The sequence below is a fragment of the Terrapene carolina genome, unplaced genomic scaffold (genome assembly GCF_002925995.2).
Source record: "Terrapene carolina triunguis isolate 2854851 unplaced genomic scaffold, T_m_triunguis-2.0 Scaffold68, whole genome shotgun sequence".
In the NCBI taxonomy this organism is placed as follows: Eukaryota; Metazoa; Chordata; order Testudines; family Emydidae; genus Terrapene; species Terrapene triunguis.
The window spans coordinates 9,979,989-10,002,226 of NW_020664419.1; the positions used below are offsets into that span (position 1 = coordinate 9,979,989).

The window sequence follows — 22,238 nt, forward strand, 5'->3', positions numbered from 1 at the left end:
GGAGATGACTATGCAAGAGAGGAGAGGGAACAGGAAAGTTCAAGAGAGGAAGGATGGCCAGTGGTTAACATGGGTTTATGTCTCTGCTCTGCCATAAACTTCCTGTGTGACCTGGGACAAGTCAGTCTTTTTGTGCCGCAGTTCCTCATCTGTCAAATGGGAATAATAGCAATGCCCTACCTCACAGAGGTGTTGGGAGGATACATACATCAGACTGTGTGGTGCTCAGATACTGCAGTTATGCGGACCAGGTAAGTACCTAAGATAAGATAAATCACACATGGATATGCATCCAGACATTTTGGGGCTTATCAGAATGAATCCTCTGAACCTTTTGAGATTCACACTGCACTACTAGCCCAGGATAAAAGCAGAACTAATTAAACCATTCCACGCTCTCTCTTGCTCCAACACTGTCAAGTACCTCCTTAATTCCCACTAAACAATCCTCAGCAATTGATCTAACAGAACATCTATTCAAGTGAATGGAATGCAAGGACATGCTTGGTGTATCCAGCCATTTTCTGGATGTTCTGAGCCAGGGAATTGTGCTGAGAGAGAGAGACACACACATCTGGTACACCAGGCTTGTCGCTTATCCTGCTTACACATGTCCATTACCACAATCAGGTGGGTGCGCCACTGAAGAAAGTTTAATCATTCTTTATCAGAACTTGAAGCAATTTCTCTTTCCTGTTGTTTTTTAAATTATATTTCTGCTCAAGTTGAATGTCACTGCAGATGAACAATCAGTGGTTCCCATTGATTATAGTGATTTCTGCTGGAAGGTATAGAGCTTGATCATCTTTGGCCTTCATTGAGAGAGCCAGCAAGTTGGTAATAAGCACATATGCCTTCTCTAGCCGCTCTTGCTAGCGTAGTAGGTATTACGAGCATTTATTGTGAACTTCTCTTTTCTTTGAAGAGTTTTTAACTTAAAATGTAGACCTTCCAGCCCTCCTCCACCCTGCCAGGATAAAAATAAAAGTTGACTGTTTGGGAGATGCTTTCTACTCCCTTAGCTCAAAAATGTAGCTCTAGCCTTAGGGCTTGATTTTCAGAGGTGTTGAGCCATTGACTTCAAGTAGCATTGTGGCTTCTCTGTACTTCCAAAAATCAGGCCCTTGTGGTCTTGAGTTGCCTGAGGCAAACTGAAAAAAAAGCCTGCTTGTCACATCACAGAGCCACACCAGATAAATGGTTCCTACATGTTCTGCAGGCCAGGCAGCTGCCGATTCTGCTGATCTGATGGAGCCACTGCGGCAAAACTGGCTGTGTTCTTCCTAATGGAATTTTACAAACTCTCGATCCATATTGAGGGCTGATGTTGTGTATTTATTTAAATACAAACAAATCCAGCTTAGAATGTAAATGACATCAAGTCAGCGAGGGTTGGAAAAAACACACAGCTGGTTGATCTGCTCAGTTACTGCCTCTTTCATCATTTCATCATGAAAATCAGGCACCAGGGAGTCCTGCTTTCCTGTTATCATCTTTTGAGTTTTGGGATGAGACAGGACAGGTGACTGAAGAAATTTTTTAAGGCAGCTGCTCTATATAATTTTGGAAAATTTCCATAGAAAAGCCAAGATACTAGACATCCATTCCTGCACACCAGAATTAAGACTTAAAAGCTTATCTTCTTCAGTGCTCTCTTATGAATATTATAATGCTTGAGCTATGATGCGGTTTCTCTGGACAGTTTACTGGAGCAACAAAGGATTTTTCAGATCCTTCCGGAGAGCAGAAGACCTATAGCCACACATATATTGCTGTATGATATCCTACAGCATGTTAGATTTGGGTTAATACGCCACTGATACGGAACTTCCTGAATATGGAGGTTTTAAGGCAGATCATTTCTTTTTGTCTTTTATATGAATGTGGCTTTTCATTCCTGAATGTAGGTCTGATCTCTCTCTCTCACTGACGTCTATGGCAATCTTTCCAGTGATCTCACTGGAAGCTGGACCAACCCAATATGTGCACATTATGATGAGGCAGAGCCTGCAGGATGCTGACTACTCAGCACTTTCATCAACTTCAGTGGGAGTGTCGGACGCTTTAGCGCTGCTCAGTATTGGGCTTTGTGTACCTAATTGCATCTCTCATAAGTTTGGGGTGGATTATGCCCCAAAAAGTTTACCGGGTTTACCATTCACTGATGAGTGTCCTCTGCTATTCTTTCTGCCTGTGTGTGTGAGTGTGTGTATGTTCTTTAATCAGCACATTCAGCTTACAGTTTTTCAGGGATTTCTCTCACACTTAAGGCAATCGTCTCCACTTTGTATAATTAATATTATAGCCCTTGCAGTTAAATGGTTAGTCTCTTTAGGGTCTTAAGTTTAGGGTTAATACAACTTAAATGTATGCTTTAGAAATTGTTTGGAATTGCTTAAGCAATAATCCCAGAGAAGATTTGCTCCAAGTAGTTAATGAGATTGTTGTCTGATGAGGTGATTCTCCTCTAAAAGTTAACACTGTTAACAAAGCAGGGGCCCAGTGATACCAAGCAGCAGTGATCTGTGCCCTGATACCAACTACTCAGCTGGCTTTTTAAATTATAAGAAGGTTTCTATATGAGGGTCATGACAATACTAGGGAGTCACGGTTTGAATAATTAATTTATTATGGTGCTTGAGATCTGTGGGTGGAAAGCGCCGTTGAAGCATAAAGTATATTGTTCTGATTGACAATGTTGTGAGGAAGTGCTGAGAAGATGCTGTATATGGGGTGTTGTGTTGGAATGGAGCCACTTGGAGTATGAGGATTTTGTACAGCTGTGGCCTCTCAGATGTCAACACTGCTGTCAGCATCTGTATATATGCATATCCCTGCACTCTTGGCTACTAACTGCACACTGGCTTCAGTAAATCTACAGTTTGCAAATCCCTGTACTGTGATATGCTACTGCCCTGAGAACTCAACATCCAAATACCACCTTGGATGTTCATTTTATTCATCTGAGAGAAGAAGAAAAAAGTCTAATGCTTTAAATATTTCAATCATGAAACATTCCTGCTAGCTAAGTAATAACAGTATCCTGGGCTGCCAGGCACTCCTGACAGCTTATACGGAACTGGGTTCAGGTCTGACTGTGTAAATCGCAAGCGCCAAATAACATCTAACTAAAAATAGCTTTCTGTTGGGCAGCTGCTTAAAGTTCACCATTTAACCTTGCACTTACCTTTTGTTGTTGTTGTTATTGCTTTTCAGAATAAAACATGAAAATATAGTTGCACTGGAAGACATATATGAGAGTCCAAACCACTTGTACCTGGTCATGCAACTGTAAGTACTGCCATTAATTAACCATCTTGTCAAAACTGTCAGCGTTTTTGTTTGTTTGTTTGTTTGTTTCTTTAACCAAGAAGGTGAGAACAGATTAGAAGTATGTACTCATTTTGCTATAGTCTGAGGAAGTCCCTGAAGATGGGTGAAGTGATGCTTAAAACACTATGGGCCAGACATTGATGCTCTTGCTGAAATTGTGTAATAATATTATTCTGTGAATAGTCTCTGTTACAGTTTCGGGGTAACTGCACCTGCATTCCCCTCCTCATGGTCTACCAAGGGCACCCACTCTAGGCTCCCGGCTCCTCAGCTGTCACCTTTCTTGGGCAGAAACCCCTGTCTCGTTCCCTGCTGACTAGGGTATTAAGGCTGCACAGCTCCCTGATTTACACTGTGACATCTCCAGCAAGCCAGACTGCCTAAAAGGCCAGTGTCTGCACTTTGCTTTCCCTCTAGAGGCTATGACCAGTGTATTGCTTGCAGTTATAAGTTACCACATAGCTCTTTCTAAGCAAGCACATTTATTCTTAAGGTGAAAGTATTACAGACAAAACACATTAAAAATATAAAAGAACCTGCATGCATGCTAAAAAGCTGATTAGAGGTCATCCCCAACTCCAACCTTTGGCTCTGGTAGATGTTAGTCCTTCAAAACCACAACTTTATACAGCTCGTGCCTTTGATCTCCAATCTCCATGAACAGGCAATCAGCAGACAATGACCCACTCCTCAGGTTGTAGCTTCAAAAGGCTGGGTTTTTACATAACTGGGGGTGGAGAATTTGCATTAACCTCTCCCTAGGTATTCCCCAGGAAATACACTTCACACTTATTGAGACCAAAGTCTATTCTTCTCTGGCACATTTTCAATATGGACCTTTGAACTCCCAGGCCTCACATCACATCTTCCCCTAAAGAGGTTACATACAATCCTGGCTTATGGCTATACGACCTATGGCATAATACATAAACTTTTCATTTTAACACAGTGTATCCCTAAAGATATTTAAACTTAATAAGGTCTCCCAAGATTATGGAAGAAATTGCCATATCTGTCAGTGTCTCATTCAAATCAGTGGGGCTACTCACAGAGTAAAGTACTAGCTGGATTGTGCGAGGGGATCAGCATCAGGCCCCATATGTATAAAATTGCTACAATTCAGTTGTCTGGGAACCAAACTAGGTTAGTTTTTCTCTCTCCCCATTTTCATTCTTCTGAAATAAAAGATTGTAAAAGCAACCATAAGAATGAGCCCTGGCTGATGTAGTCTTTACTGAGATATAGAGGATCAAAGATGATAAGCACACATATGTGTATTTAAATATGGAAATGAGAAGATTGTACCCATTAGCCAACTGTGAAAGGAAATGTCTGCCTTGTCTGACCACAGTGCTCAAACAATACCAGTGGAGCAGATGAGGGGTGTACATTGAACACCTGTCCAAATATTGATCTCTCGGATGGTAAGAAAGTCAGATGGAAATCACTTACCACCACCAATGGAAATATGTATAAATATAGGCTCACCTTGACATTAGCTCTCTGAATAATATTTCTGTCCCTCCATGCCCCATTATAATCATGTAAACTTCTTATGGGGAGACAACTGTGTTGGCAACATTGAGAATTATCTCTTGATCCTGGTGTGGCCAACTCATTACCTGAACTGATACAAGCTGGAAGTATCAAAGAGGGCAAAACTAGAGCTGGATGGACAAAAGACAAAAAGAAAAACATTAATGGAAAGTGTTGGGTTTGGGGTCAATGAAAGATTTCAGTAATGATTTTGATAATGTTTTGGATAAAAAAAATTGATAAAATGTAAAAATAAAATTAAAAGTCAATATTTTTTGCAAAGTGTTTCATTTTCAAAAAACAAAAAAACCAACCCACCACTTCTTGATTACTCTCCTCCATCTTTTTCATTCAAAAAATTTCAACCAGCTCTAGCAAAGAGTACATTGAAAATAAAAAGAAGAATGGCCTCTGTCCAAAAGGAGGCCCACTGGTACAGTTTAGAATAAATGAACAGATTTTAAGGTCATTATAATCTAGTCCAGTGGTTTTCAAACTGTGGGTCGCAACCCAGTACTGGGTCGTGGAATGTAAGGCACTGGGTCGTGGCGGCTCTGGTTAGTACCGCCGACCGGGCCATTAAAAGTCCCGTTGGCAGTGCTGCCTGGCTAAGGCAGGTTAGTCCCTACCTGTTCCGACACCGCGCTGTGCCCGGAAGTGGCCAGCAGCAGGTCTGGCTCCTAGGCGGGGGGCCACGGGGCTCCACGCACTGTCCCCGCCCCGAGCACCGGCTCCACACTCCCATTGGCCGGGATTCAAGATTTTGCTTTTCAAAATCTGGTTTGGAAACCCTGAGTTGAAATCAAAATGTCCTCCTACTTACATAATGCTATAAATGTTCCAGTTCTCAGTCAGCTGGATCATCCCAGTGCCAGATATATTTAATATTATTTATTATGATAGCACCTTGGAATCTAACCAAAGATTGGGGACTCACTGTGCTAGGTCCTGTACAAAGAAGACAGTCCCTGCCCAGAGTACTGCAGGGAAAGCTGCAAAGGAATATCAGAGTCCTAAAAATTCCAACAAACCAAGTGAATTTCTCAAAATATCAATTTTATGACCAATTGTCTAAGAATACTGGCTTTTGTTTAACTTCTTTAGTAAAATATCAATTATTATTATTATTTATTAACTTATTTAATTTCAGGCAAACCCTGATTTTCCAAACGCCACATATCTGAATCTGTATGTTACCTGAAATTTGTGTCTTGCCCTGAATCCAAATTTTTATTTAATCCAAAATCCGTTATTCTGAAATTGTGATTTTAAGGCTTCAGACATTCACTACTATTTCCGTGAAACTGGAGTTCACCTGTTTTTTCTGTTATTGGTAACCTGCTAAGGGACCGTTTGGGCTGAAATTAAGAGGAGGAAAATTGAATCTGAATATCAGGAAAGACTTCTCCACTGTGAGATCTCAGATCCAAAGAAGTAGTGGAAGCCTCATAGCTCAGGTTATTTAAAAGCAGTCTGGACAAAGCACTAGAAATATCTCATAGAGAACAATTCCACACTATCAAGGAGATAGATATTCCCCTTGTCTGAATTCTAAATTTGTATGGGCTTGTCTTCACTGCATTGATAGCTCAAACTATAACTTGAGTTTTGCCCTAACCCAACTCCCTTACACACAGTATTGTCTTTAGCTTAAGGTAGGTCACTGGTTCTCAAACTTCTGTAGTAGTGACCACCCCACCTTATAAATTAAAAACACATTTTTTATATTTAACACTATTATAAATGCTGGAGGTGAAGTGGGGTTTGGGGGTGGAGGCTGACAGCTCGTGGCCCCCCACATAATAACCTCACGATGTCCTGATGGGTTACGATCTCCCATTTGAAAACCCCTGAGTTAAGGGGTGCTTTATACTCCTGCCAGCTGGCCTTCTTGGGTGGGTTGAAGTTGGAGTGCTGCTGACATTGGAGCTGGTAATGCAGTAGGAATGCAGCAGCTAAAGTTACAAGAACTCATGCTAATACAATCACTCTGTTAATCCAATTGCTCTGTGAAGCTCCAGTGTGGTTTGCAGTGTGGTCATCACCCTCACTTGTTGGAATAGAGTATCTTGAGTATACTAGCTCAGGCTAGCTGTTGCAATGAAGAGGGGCCCTCTTACATGTTTCTGTAGTTTAGCTATAACTTGGCATGCCAGGGGGATATTTATCAATGTACTTTTCTTCTCATTCATAATTTACCTCTTCATTCTGTAGCAAATTTTCTCTTCTTGTTATTTAAATATTTGTAAAACAGGTTGACTGGAAGTTGGATTTTAAGGACCTCAGCTGGGGTAATGAACCAGCTCCATTAAGATGCATTGGAGCTCCACTGAAACCATTAGAGGGTGTAGCACTAAATATTTCCTTCAGGTAGAGTGAAGTGAAAAGTTGCTGCATGTGTTCTGATTGCTAAACACTAGACTGAAATTAATCCTGTATTTCCTGTCTGTTAAAATATGAGGAAAAATCCTATAGAAATTACTAGATCTTTTTATTGCCCTTTATCCCAGGTACTTGCTGCAAGTCAAACAAAGCCAGACTGGTTCTGGCTCTGCATAGGATACAGCAAGGAAATACTCTTCTTCCAGCACTCCGTGGGGAGAGGGTCAAATCACCCAAGGGGGGAGGATGTAGACAAGTATTCAGCCCTGCTGTGTGCTGGCCCATAGCATGAACTTCTGAAAGTTTGGCATTTAGGACTGGAATGCCACTAAGTTCCTAAGAATTAAGATCAATTTAACATGCCCCATTTCCTGGATTCCATATAGGAAGATTTACACATGATGTTTCCTAGGGAACATCAACTTGTTGCTACAATAGCTCAGATACATTATGTGGAGCCAGGCACCCATTTGATTACATCTCTGCCTAATTTGTTATTATATTTCTTGTGTTTCTTAGCTTGTAGTCTTCATTTATCTCTTGCCTTGAAAAAGCCAGTCCTACTATGTTTTACTTTTATTTAAAACCTGCCTTTGTTTGGAGGAGCAGCGTATAACTTCAGCTATACTCTGGGAAAGGGCATTTTGATTAAAATAGAGACAATCGGAGGGAACATTAGAACCATAGATAGTTTACAGGCAGAAAGGTCTTTTTCCTCTTTGTGAGAGATCCAGAGATCCCCCAGCATTGGGAGGATTCAATGTCTGAGTATGAATCTGAATTTGGTGGCTGGCCTTTATTTCTGATAGACTATAACGAAGGCAAATCTGAGCACCTCCACACTTTGTGGTGGTTGAAATCTAGATCTAAATTTTGTAGCTTGGATCCATCTGTGCTCTAGATGTAAGTAACACTGAATAGTGTTAATAGAAAAAGAACCCTCCCTTCTACATGGAACAGGGAATACAATCCAGAGTTCTAGCTTTTTAATACAAGGCACAGGAAGTGTGGTAAGCCGCACTCTGATAACATTGAATTGCAGCACATTAGATGCTTTAAAACCCCGGGAGTAAACAGTTTAGAAGGCTTCAGAGCTTGTAGTGCAATGTTTGCAATTTTTGACAATGCATGAAAGCAAGTTTTTCTAGTTTGAAAAAAAAAGTCACCAAATTTGTTTTGTTCAAATAACATCAACAAGTGATGCTTCCAAGACAGCACAAAATCAATGTCAAATCCATGTCTATATAACACTGCTTTGAAAAAAGTATTACTAATTTTCTCATGGCTTTTCTGTGTAGTGCTCATTGCTGTAGTATCACGATGCTTGACAAATATTCATTATTTACACAACAACCCTGTGAGATATGGGGCTACTATTATCCCCGTTTACAGATGGGGAACTGAGGTAGAGAGAGATATAGGTCAAAAGTATCCACTCATTGTGGGTGCTCAGTTTGAGACACCAAGGGCCTGATTTTTCAGAGTACTTAGTGTTGTACACATTTTCTGTGTTTAAAGCATGGCTCCCATTGACTTCAGTCGCAGCTGTGAGTGCTCAGCATTGTCAGGAATAAGGCCTTGCAGCTGTGAGTCTCCTGACTGACTAACGAGCACAGCTGGGCCACATCAGCTAGGCCAGCTGATGGACTGCCCCCCCTGAGTCTCTGAGGAAGTTAGCAGGCCTTTTCTTAAGCCCAGCAGCAACTCCCTAGCTGTTTAATGCACATGCTTGTGGATTCTGCTTCCCTCTGCTTGGCTTCCTTCTGTCCTGCACCCAGCCTTGACTCTTCCCTGTACTTGGCTGTGTTCCAGTCCTGTCTCAGCCCTGCTCATGCTCTGGAACCAGCCCTGCTCCTGTCTTCTCTGACTCCACGGATCCGGTTCTGGCTCTGTCTTGATCCTTGGCTTTGGCATTCAAGCCCCGATGTTGGTTCTGACTCTTGGCTCTGATTCCTGGCTTGGACTCTGCCTTGGCTCTTCGCTCCGGCATTTGGACTCTGACGCTGGTTGTGACTGTTGCTCTGCCCACTAGGCCAGGCTGCCCACCACCCAGTCTTCTAACAAACATTTCTACAAATCAGATGCCAGGGTCTCAAGTTGGGCACCCAGAAAATGAGGCATACCCAATTAGGGACCACCTATGAAAATTTTGTTTTAAGTGACTTGCCCAGCATCACATAGGAACTCTGTGGCAGGGATAAAGTCCATGTCTCCAAAGTACCACTGAACTGCCTTGAGCATGAGACTGACCTAGTAGTTCTCTGTCTCATTCATTACATACCATCGAACTTCTGCAACAAATGAAACATGAGTCCTACAGATAGTCTCCTTCACTGCACAACACTGTTTCATCCCTGGAGCAGAATCCATTCTACGCACTGAACAAGGTAGAGAGCCTGTGGGGGGAGGGGGAAACTGTGTGATCATGTAGTTAAAGAATATATCATAATGCATAGGCACAAGGGGGCCATGCTAAGGTTTAACAGGCAACCTTAATTTTGGAATTTCCTAACTTTTGAGTGAATTTGCAACCGTAATATGCTTTTAACATATTTCTTTCTGTGAAAATTCTGTGCTTTTTACAAAAACAAAATGAAAAAACAGAAATTCCATCATGTGGCATTGTATTGACACCCACATGGGTCCTCAGCAGGGTGGAAAACTTTAGAGCCACCACACATAAGCTAATGGAATAAGTGACAGCAGTAATAGGCTATGCAGTGTTGTAGTTTTGTCAGTCCCAGGAGAGACAAGGTGGGTGAAGTAATATCTTTTATTGGACTCCTAGAAACCATCCTCAAACCACTCACCACACAAAGGCCCAGCTTCCTCCAGGACACAATCGACTTCCTCCACAAACTCTGCAGCATGAACAATCTCCCGCAAAACACCAGCCTTGCCACCACAGATGTCATCTCTCTATCCACCAGCATCCCTCAAAATGACGGCATAGCTGCGTGCGTCAAATATTTACAAGGCAATGAACAACACTGAGATATTCACCTCAAACACATCGCCAAACTCATCCATTTCATCCTCACCCATCACAATTTTACATTCAGCAACAAACACCTTGTCCAAACATGAGTCTTCATCTCAGTCCCATTCTCCTCACCTCAGTCCCAGTTTCCACTCCTCAGGCTTTTCTTCTGGTCCCAGTCTCCTTGCTCAGCCAGTCCCAGTTCCCTCGTGTCTGGCAATCTCTTCTTTACCTTGGCCTGCTGTAACCCCCTTTCTCCCCCACCCATGTTCCCACTCCCAATCTCCCTCCCTGGGCTCCTTGTAAAAGGTCAGTGTCCTGTCCTCCCACTCTGTCTCCTTGCTCCAGTCTCTTTGCCCAGTCACTGTCAGTTCTCACCCAACCCATAGGTTGCCAGTTCCTGTCTCCTTTCCTAGCAAGAGTCTCTTCGCCCCATGACCCCTGGCTCCTCATCCAGTATCAGTTTCCCCCCATCTACTGCTTTTGCCTTCCCCATCTTGTTTCTTTTCCTGGCTCCCAGTCTCTTTGGCCAGCTAGTCCCAGTCCTCGCTAGGCTCCTTGTCCCAGCCTACTCCACACACCACTCCTGCAGGTCTGGCTTTTGTCCCCTCTGCATTTGAAACAGGCCATCTCCTCCTCCACTCTGCCTCGGCCCAAAAGGGTTGGGAAGGAGTGCCATTAAGAACACGGGAGAGTCGGGGTCCCTGCTCTAAGCCTGACCAGCACAGGAACAGCAAAAGATACATTCCTGATACAGAGGCCACCTCCCTGCCAAATTTTATGTCCCTACTCTAAAACCTGGCGGGAGCTAGAACTGTACAAAGAACAGGTTGCCAGGATTTTGTAACATGGACCAACTAATGTATTTTTCTGTAGCCTCATTCTCAGACATGGCTGAACCATTTTGGATGAAATTTTCTAGAGGAATTCAGTCCAAAGCAGACACCGAGCATGTAGAATTTCAGCCCAAATGGTTAAAGTTTGTTGAAGTTATAAGCAACTGAAAATGCGATCTTATAATGGGAAGTGTTGGGTGACCTTAATAATAGGTGATGCTACCAGCCCCACGTATAATATAAAAATATGAAAATGAGATAGGAGCTATTACCGCTTCCACATGAGGATTCTGCAAAGAAATTGCTAATACTGAATAATGGAGATGTGTGTAGAAAAGCACCATAGAGCATTTAGGATTGATTTTTACCAGAATTGTTGTAATTTCATGCTTCCTCTGTGAATTCAAATGATGAGCTTTCAAACTAAGGTACCCACTTCTCCATTCCTAATGTTGATGCCATGTAATAACATTAAGATCTGAGCAACTAGTTACCTGCTGCGAATGAAGACAAACAATAAAATATTGAAAGGGGTTTGTTTCTTTTGTTTGCTGAGTTCAATATTTCTCCAGGGGATACAGGAGAGGAGTGGGGAAGCTAAAATATTTCCAGGAGTAAATGTTTGGTTGAACTCATGGGCTTGTTTTGAAGATAAGCTTTGTTTGAGATTAATCATAGACTTTCTGGTTGCTAGAGACTAAACGGGGGTGGGGGGTCATTGACCAACAATAGCCGTATACCATGTTTCCTGAGATTTAGCAGTTATTTCCTCTTCTATGTACAGGGATATGCCACTGTATTTTAGATACACTGGTGCAGTTATTATTCACAAATAATATACTGACTTTTTAATGATGTATGATTATATACTCTGATATTTCTTGTTCATGCTAGAGAGTTATATATTAAAATGGATCTAATTTGGATATGCATGTATTTATTTGATACGTAGTAAGGGACAGTAAGAGACCCCTACAAAATAATACTTGCAGGAGTAGTATGGAGCAGGATTTCACTCTACGTTATAACTGGGCTCAGTCCTATTTCCACTGAAATCAACTGGACTTCTGTCAGTTACTACAGTGGGAACAGGATTGTGCTTATTGTCTAGAAGTTTAGGCCCCAGATTTGACCTGCTTTTAAAATTATTTTAAATCTGATCAGGAGCTTCTTCCAAATTCCAAGATCCATATGTTCAAGAAGGCCTCCCTCTGGCCTGGAAATCTGTGAACCGAATGTTTATTTGGCACCTACATTTTTTTCATGTGTGGAACTCAGTTATTGATGTACAAATTGTGGGCCTGACCCTCTACTCGCACATATAGGCCCTCCTCATGTGTTAGTCCTGTTGAAGGCAATTGTAATGTTCAAATGAGAATGGCTTGCAAGAGCAGACCCTTTGTTTGCACCTATGAAGCATGGAGCTAGGGATCTAATGAGCTAGTTTGAACACCCACATCTGAGTTTGTGTGCAAAACATTTGCTGTCCAAATGAGACCTTGAACTAGAAAAATTCCCTTTGACTTCAGTGGCCCTAAGGTTCTGATTTGATGAAGTGCTGAACACATGTGACCTAAGTTTAGGGTGACCAGATGTCCCGATTTTATAGGGACAGTCCCGATTTGTGGGTCTTTTTCTTATATAGGCTCCTATTACCCCCACCCCCATCCCGATTTTTCACATTTGCTGTCTGATCACTCTACCTAAGTTCCCTCTAAGCTGCGCAGTGGCCTATTAAGTGCCACGCAGGCGCTCAGGGCTGCAGTAGGGAGAGATTCCTCTCTCCCAGCCCAGCCATGGACCTGCCGCGGCCGGGGGAGAGGCGCCCCTCCCATGGTCCCAACCCAGCCCTGGACTTGCCGTGGCAGGGAGAGGCGCCTCTCTTCCCCTCCCCCCCAGCCCAGGTGCTGCTGTGGGGAGAGAGAACTAGGGGGGTTCTCTCTCCCCATCACAGCCCCGGGACAGTCTGCACCCCAAACCCCTCATCCCCGGCCCCACCCCAGAGTCTGCACCCTGAGACGGAGTCATCACCCCCTCCCACACTCCAAATCCCTGCCCCAGCCCGGAGCCCCCTCCCACAATCCAAACCCCTTGGCCTCACCCCCCCAGTCCAGAGCCCCCTCCTGCACCCCAAACCCCTCATCCTCAGCCCCACTCCAGAGCTTGCACCTCCAGCTGGAGCCCTCACCCCCCCCTCACCCAAACCCTCCGCCCCAGCCCTAAGCCCCCTCCCACACTCCAAACCCCTCTGCTCCACCCCTGCCACATGAATTTTGTTATGTGCACCAATGTGAAGGTGATGCACATAACAAAATTCATTCCACATATGGGTGGGAAAAATTAGAGGGAACACTGGGCGTAACTCCCATTGGAGTCAATAGAATTGAGGACATTCGGAAACTTGTAAAAGACGTTTAGTGCTTTTAAGTACTGGGGCCTACGTACTTTAAAAAATGTGTTTGACTTGGAGGTTGGTTCTGAGTATTTGGGCCTTTAACATCTGGGTTTTTTTAAAAAATGACAATGACCCCACCAGTCTGTCCTGACTTTACATGCAACATCCAGTGTTTTGTGGTCTGCTGCCAAAGAGTTGTGCTGATATCCTAGAGAAGAGTTGTCTTGCCCAGATTCAGTCTGTCTCTCAGTTTCACCACTGGAATAGTCTTCCTGGGCTGGTAGGGTGACTTGAGGCTTTGACCTTCTGGCCAAAGCAAAAGTTCTTCTCTTTGGGGGTATATAAAGTTCAAACAGCTAAGAACAAAACAACTCCTTCTGCCCTCCCCTGAATAAACCGTCCTCCTTGCCCCTTCCCAAGCTAAACTGTGCTGGATCTGGCTGACTAGCAACATTGAAGGTAACTTGAACTCACAGGCACTAGGTGTTCTTGATTTTTGAAAGATCCTAACTGTAGTTAATTACTATAGTTATTTATGTAATATTTATATTACAGCAACAGCCTGATCATTTGGGGTCCCATTGTGCTAAATATCAAACAAAAAGATGTGAAGATGTCATCCCTGCCCAAAAGAGTTTACAAGCTAAGAATTTTGATTGATGAACCCAGGTTCTACCTCTGCTGTTGATGGGCTTTATCCGGACACACGCAGACTTGCGGTAACCTTGTAAAAGTTCTGGAAACCAGCTGAACCAGATACTTACATATCTGCACTAAAGTCTATAGACTTTATTATTATTATTATCAAAAGCTATATCCCTAAGCACACACTAAGCCTGCTGAATATTAAGTAAATAAAAGCACTAAGCAGCAGTTAAGCATTGAATTTCTTGTTTTAATAACCAATGCATGAATGCACTCTGAATGCAGTGAAGCATATCCTGTATTTGAAAGTGACATTTAAATTAAAATATTCAGCCTCAAAGAAAAACAACAAACAGTTAAGGGAAATGCCTTGTTTGCCAGTTTCCCTAAGAAGTATAGCAAGTATATGCTATATTACAAAACACTGGTACAAATGCCACACAGATATCACATCAGGATGCTAATTAAACCAACACATAGACTTACAGGACAGAATGCCTTCTAGGATTTCGTTCATATGCATGTTTCTCATGACTCATTACCCAGAACTAGAGCCAGAACTAAGTCTATGTCTACACTGCCTCCTATGTCGGCAAAATTGATGTCGCTCAGGGGTGTGAATATTCAACCCCCCTGAGCGACATAAGTTACACCCACATAAGTGCTGGTGTGCACAGCGCTATGTTGACGGGAGAGTTTCTCCCGCCAACATAGCTTATGCCGCTCGCAGGGGTGGTTTTTCAACTCTGACAGGAGAGCTCTCTCTCGTTGGCATAAAGCGTCTTCACCAGACGCGCTGCAGCGGTGCCACAGTATTGGTACAGCTGCACCAGTGCAGCACTGTACATGTAGACATGGCCTTAATGTCTATGTACTCAATAGTTCATGAGGATATTTCAGTGACTTCTATGCAGCAGAATTAGTGCTTTAACAGCAGAATATACAGTTCTCCAAACATGCAGCTTAAGCAGGAGCTGTGCAGTTTACATGGTACATTAAGTATGGAAAAGGCAGGATCTACTGTGTTTACACTTAAAGTGGTGTGTAGAGTACAGACATTCCACAGTAGCTATACACCTCAGTGAAAGACAGGCTGCGTCCACACTTGTCACTGCAGTGTGTGGCTACAAGCTGCAATGAAAGGCACTGGCAACTGGCTCCGGCAATGTGGAGCTGCCAGAGCCTTTCCCCACAGCCTCCCTGCTGCCGGAGCTGTTCTCTGTTGCCTCCCTGCTGCCGGAGCCTTTCCCCTTTGCTGGAGGAAAGGCTGTGCAGGGAAAGGCTCCGGCTGCGAGGAGGCAGAAAGACACTACACTGCTAAAAATAGCAATGTAGACATGGGAGGCACTGCTTGGGCATGTAGAGAGCCCATGTAGGATATATACCCTAGGGTTCAGGCATGTAGGGCACTTTATTCTACTTGCCTCACCATCTGCACTTCTGTTTATACCCATGCTAGCTGGATGGGCAATATCTGTACTCTACACACTACTAAAAAAACAGGAGTACTTGTGGCACCTTAGAGACTAACTTTTTGCGGATACAGACTAACACGGCTGCTACTCTGAAATCTACACACTACTGTAAGTGTAGACGTACCTGGCGCTCAGCAGCTGGTTGGTTTCATAGAAGAGGACAGGAAACCAACTAGGTCTCAACATAGTGTACTCTTCGTTTTTTCTGATAGTGCCATACTTCTGATGTCCTACAAGCGTCTGACTGGAACATTCAGTGGGAACTAAGACGTTTGAGTGCCCAACTCCCATTGAAAGCCACTCTTCGACCACTTTGCAAATGCCAGCCTCTGTTCCCAAAATGCCCATTCTTGGCGATGAGGAATAGGACACATGATGGAAGGGCCCAATTTTCAGAAGCTCTGAGCACCCGCAGCTCCAGAGGAAGTCAGTGGGATCTGTGAGTTCCATGCTTCTAAAAACCAGGTCCAAAGATCCCACTGCACATTAGCGTTGTTTTCTGTGGCACCAGGGTCCAGAAATTTGGTTCTCACCATCTTTTCTTCTGTCCACTCACCTCCTTCATAACATGTCTGAAATAAAATTCTGCTCTTATTTACTGCCTAATGCTCCTTCAGGGGGAAGCTTGAACATCCGTTGAATGGGGGGCCTTTGCTCCTCCCACAGTAAGTAGTCTTTAGAAGAAAGCAAAGGGATATAACAAGAAGATAGGTGGTCATGATAGTGCGTGCGAATAGGCTTGCTTTTAAAAGAGACAAGATGCTCCAACACCATGGTGATGGGTACAGTATAGACAAGACAAAAGAAGTGGTTTACTTCTGTCAGTGGTAGTTATACGGCCCCCATCGCTGTAGGAACACAGTTCTCAATATGTTTATCCTCCTAACACCTCTATGGGGAAGGGAAGTGGTTTTACCACACACTGAGAGAACAAGTGGCTTTCCGAAGCTCACACAAGGAGTCTGTGGAGGAGCAGGGAACTGAACCTAGGTCTCCAGCTTGCACCCTGGACTATGGTTCCCAAACTTCAGCTGCCTATCAGAGGAATCAAAACTGGGTTTTTCAGAATCTAGATCTGGTCTTTAATAGAAATGGGCCCAAACTGCAAAATGTGTGGGTTTGGATTCAAGCCGTCCCTACTATTTAATGGACTCAGAACATGTCATTTTATGGGTTCGTTGTGGTTTGTCACGCTACAAAGACATATTGATCGAATGACACTATACTGATGCCATCTAATCTACAGGGATTAATTGCACTAGAGTCCAATATTTGCCATCGGGGCTGTGCAAGTTACGGAACTAATAGTAAACGGATCCACTGGTACTGTACCTCTGGTAAATGAGCAATGGTTATTCCTCCGGGAGCAGTTTCTGCATATTTTTGTCTTCGAAAGAAAGATGATTAAATTGACCAATGTACACTCCAAAGTACTCGATAGGAAGCTGTTTCTCCTCCTTTCTGTGCCAGTGGCTGAGAGGAGGTAAGCAGGGTGGAAAGGATTAAAGTCCAGGAAGTGATCAGGAATGGATAGGCAGATGTTTTAGTAACAGATTAATGAGCAGCAGAGTGATTCCCAAGATGAATTCGAGATATGTCCAGATAATTCCCTGCCTGTAATTGTAAGGATTAGGTATGATTTGAAGTGTGGGATATGTACTGATTGGATGTGGCTACACAAGTCCGGTCCCGGTTTCCCTTAGGAAGCCTGGCATCCCTCCTACCTGCACTGGCAAGACAAAAATAAATAAATAAATCACCAACTCTGATTATTAACAAAAAAGCTACATAAAGATTGGGAAGGTAAATAAAGATTTGTAAGTAAGATGTCCAGATCTAGCTATTGTACTAGGGTGCTGAAAAAGAGAGGAACTTCCGGAGGCTGCTATTCATGGAGCTACACTTTCTAATTTCTGAGCTCTATGCTGCACCTGGCTATGTGGGTGCATGTGCCAGTGCTGCATAACTTGTAAAAATTAGCCACAGCACTAGGCAGGCATGTGATATAGATGAGTCACAAGACAGACAGTGATGTATAACTGCCAGTAGCCACATATAATATCCCTGCCTCCCCGAGAGCAGGAATGAGCCCTTTCTCTTCAAACAGCAGGCAGATTGCTATTTAGAGGCATAGCAATTTTCATCTCATTTTGATGGATTTGAATAACTATTTCATTCTTTCATGCCTTGCCTTGCCCAGAAGTTTCATTGCTGGTTACTTATTGTTTGTATAGTAGCTGAATTAGTCTCTTGCATTTAACCCGGGCTCTAGATGTAGCCGGTAATTTTAAATCGTACGGTGCCAGCACTAAAATCAATAAAACAGCTAGCAGTTGGGGCAAAGTAGCTTTACTAGGAGATGCATAATAAATATTAAGTCCATGTATAGCACAGTACGAGAGTACATTCTGATAGAGTCGAATGCTCTTAGGCAGTGCACTGAGGTGTACTAATTATTACTCTAAGTAGCTGCACTGATTTGGAGAGATGAGGACTTCCATAGAAGCCTAGAAAGATTTAAAATGAAGTAACATACTGTACCAAATGAAAATGCAAGGCTAAAATTGCCATTTGCTGAAGTTTTATTCTTTATTTGGCAACCTCTGTTTTAAAACTTGCCTCTCTCCCCGAGTTTACTCATGGAGCACTGTACTACACAATGTGAGTAAAGATGGTCAAGTCTGGTTTGCGAGGATTATATTCTGATAAAAATTAGTAAGCAAGCCCCAAACTCAATTTTCTGAGCACTGTCGCCCCCAAGCTCCAGACTCTCTTTACTTGGTATAGTCTGGGGGGCTGTTTTGTTGAAGTTCCCTTCAGCGAATTCAAATCAATGTAATGCTGATTTGCAATTTTCATTTTAATTACATTATCAAAAGGCCATGTGTAAAATCTAATGGGGAAAAGATCCCATTAGGCAGGAGACCAAGCATATGAAGCGTGATCATCAAATACAAAAGCATTTTATATCTGTATTGAAAGCAAGCTTGCATCTTACCTTAGATTCATCTAGAGCCTGATCCAAACCCTTTGAAGTCAATGGGATTCATTCCATTCTTTTCAATGGGTTTGGGATCAGGACCCTAAAGAGGGATCTTCTCATATCTAGAACTTTTTAAGGCAATTCAGATTCCTGTTTGAAGCACTGTGTTGCCTTCTTTTGTAGTGTTATGGTTACCTCTGCTTACAGAAACTATTTTTATAACAGCTGCAGGAATTCTTGTCATAGTTTTGTGCTTTGGCCATTCTCACTGGAAAATTAAATAACGGGTACAAATTTTCTGGATTTTTTTCCCCAAAATGGTATTTAGTTCTACTATGGTTTTTAAAAAATGGAGTGTTTTGTAGAAAAAGAAAAAAAATCCTTGTGATGATAGCTTTTTTGATTATGCATTTATAGAATATGCACTCATCATATTTGGATTAATATGATATGGGCACATCCTGTCCACGTTAAAGACTATTTATCCCTCAATCTGGGAGGAAACTGTACCCACTGGGCCAAATCCTGCACTCTTTATTCACTCCTTTCTAAGACAAAACTCCCAGTGAGGGCTGTGTGACTTTGAGCAAGTCATTGGTGCCTCAGTTTCCCAATCTGTAAAATTGAAGTAATGATACTAACTTCCTTTGTAAGTCGCTTTTAGACCTATGGATGAAAAGTGCTCTATATAAGAGCTAGGTATTATTATTATTTAACCATTCAGCACTTCAGTTTCTCCCCAGCTGTAAACCCATCTTTGTATAGAACTTTGACATCCTGAAGTGGCAGGTGCTATGGTTCTTTCGGCTCCACATGTTCTGCAGGAAGGGAGAGTCATTTTTCAGGAAATCAATGTTATTCCATGAATTACACCCAGAAATCAACTGGAGGAGAGGTGGAATTTTAAGGCCTCTATAGAAGTGCAAAGAAGAAGTATAATTAAAGCTGAGGTTTGAGTTCTTGCAATAAAAACCTGGCTAGCTAATGTACAACCTCATCCAGTGTCTTTGGGATGGTCTTACCATGCCTCTATCGTCACTGGTTAAAGATGGAGATGATGCTTTCAGCTCACATTTCCTGATGTCATGCCCACTGAAGTCAATGAAGATTTAAGAAGATGAGGGCTTCTTACTTGACAAATGCATCATTAGGACATACACTTTCTACAGGATCTTTGAAATATTTCATGGGTTAAATACTGCACAAGGGGTGCAGGGCATTTGGAAACAGCTCCACAATTTAGGAAATTTGATGGATGAAATAATTTTCTTGAAGCCCTGACAACATCTTGCTATTACGAGTTTGTTTGGAGAGCAGCAAAAAGAGTATCTAACACCTTTTGTTTTACCACAGTCTTAAAGTCGTGTCCATTTTAGGTACTTATAGGGCCCCTGTTACTATGGTATCACCTCATAGCTTCCTTGTAAGGTAGGGAAGTACTGTTTTTCCTATTTGATAGATGGGGTACTGTGGCTCAGATCCTCAAAGGGATTAGGTGCCTAACTCCCACTGACTTCAATGGAAATTAAGCACCTAAAGGCCTCTGAAGATCTGAGACTAGCAGAGAATTGAACCCCTGTCTTCTGAGTTACAGGTTAGTGCCCTGGCTACTGCACCATTAGAATCATAGAATATCAGGGTTGGAAGGGACCTCAGGAGGTCATCTAGTCCAACCCCCTGCTCAAAGCAGGACCAATTCCCAACTAAATCATCCCAGTCAGGGCTTTGTCAAGCCGGGCCTTAAAAACCTCCTAGGAAGGAGATTCCACCACCACCCTAGGTAACGCATTCCAGTGCTTCACCACCCTCCTAGTGAAATAGTGTTTCCTAATATCCAACCTAGACCTCCCCCACTGCAACTTGAGACCATTGCTCCTTGTTCTGTCATCTGCCACCACTGAGAACAGCCGAGCTCCATCCTCTTTGGAACCCTCTTTCAGGTAGTTGAAAGCAGCTATCAAATCCCCCCCTCATTCTTCTCTTCTGCAGACTAAACAATCCCAGTTCCCTCAGCCTCTCCTCATGAGTCATGTGCTCCAGACCCCTAATCATTTTTGTTGCCCTCCACTGGACTCTTTCCAATTTTTCCACATCCTTCTTGTAGTGTGGGGCCCAAAACTGGACACAGTACTCCAGATGAGGCCTCACCAATGTCGAATAAAGGGCAACGATCACGTTCCTCGATCTGCTGGCAATGCCCCTACTTATACAGCCCAAAATGCCGTTAGCCTTCTTGGCAACAAGAGCACACTGTTGACTCATATCCAGCTTCTCATCCACTGTGACCCCTAGGTCCTTTTTTGCAGAACTGCTACCTAGCCATTCGGTCCCTAGTCTGTAGCAGTGCATGGGATTCTTCCGTCCTAAGTGCAGGACTCTGCACTTGTCCTTGTTGAACCTCATCAGGTTTTTTTTGGCCCAATCCTCTAATTTGTCTAGGTCCCTCTGTATCCGATCCCTACCCTCTAGTGTATCTACCATGCCTCCCAGTTTAGTGTCATTCTTCCCCTTGCAAGATTCTTTTTTATAAGCCCTTAATGGTTTGGGGGTCTGAATATCTTACTGGATAAGATATGGAGAGAGGTAAATAGTGGTGTCCCCCAGGGGTCTGTACTGGGACCAGTACTGTTCAACATATTCATAAATGATCTGGAAAAAGGGGTAAACATAGGTGGCAAAATTTGCAGATGATACAAAACTACTCAGAATAGTTAAGTCCAAAGCAGACTGCAAAGAGCTACAAAGGGATCTCACAACACTGGGCAATTAAATGGAAGATGAAATTCAATGTTGAGAAATGCAAAGTAATGCATATTGGAAAACATAATCCCAACTATACAGATAAAATGAGGGGGTCTAAATTAGCTGTTACCACTCAAGAAAGAGATCTTGGAGTCATTGTGGATAGTTCTCTGAAAACATCCACTCAATGAGCAGTCAAAAAAGCCAAGAGAATGTTGGGAATCATTAAGAAAGGGATAGATAATGAGAGAAAATATCATATTGCCGCTATATAAATCCATGGTATGCCCACATCTTGAATACTGTGTGCGGATGTGGTTGCCCCATCTAAAAAAAAAAGATATATTGGAATTGGAAAAGGTACAGAAAAGGGCAACAAAAATTATTAGGGGTATGGAACGGCTTCCATATGAGGAGAGATTAATAAGATTGGGACTTTTCAGCTTGGAAAAGAGACGACTAAGGGGGGATCTGATAGAGGTCTCTAAAATCATGACTAGTGTGGAGAAAGTAAATAAGGAAGTGTTATTTACTCCTTCTCATAACACAAGACCTAGGGGTCACCAAATGAAATGAATAGGCAGCAGATTTAAAACAAACAAAAGGAAGTATTTCTTCATACAATGCACAGTCAACCTGTGGAACTCTTTGCCAGAGGATGTTGTAAAGGCCAAGACTATAACAGGGTTCAAAAAAGAACTAGATAAGTTCATGGAGGATAGGTTCATCAATGGCTATTAGCCAGGATGGGCAGGGATGGTGCCAAAAGCTGGCAATCGGCAATGGGATGGATCACTTGATGATTACCTGTTCTGTTCATTCCCTCTGGGGCACCTGGCATTGACCACTGTTGGAAGACAGGATACTGGGCTAGATGGACCTTTGGTCTGACCCAGTATGACCATTCTTATGTTATGTACTGTATTGATTA

At 42.8% G+C, this 22,238-nt stretch overlaps 1 protein-coding gene across 1 annotated transcript in view; it reads left to right on the top strand.

The window, feature by feature from the left end:
• The window catches only part of CAMK1D (calcium/calmodulin dependent protein kinase ID), a 336,718-nt gene that overhangs the window by 195,316 nt on the left and 119,164 nt on the right, over window positions 1-22,238 (top strand). Inside the window, exon 3 of the mRNA XM_026648638.2 lies at window positions 3,217-3,291. Coding sequence (XP_026504423.1) covers window positions 3,217-3,291 — 75 coding nt within the window. The remainder of the gene's footprint in view (window positions 1-3,216; window positions 3,292-22,238) is intronic.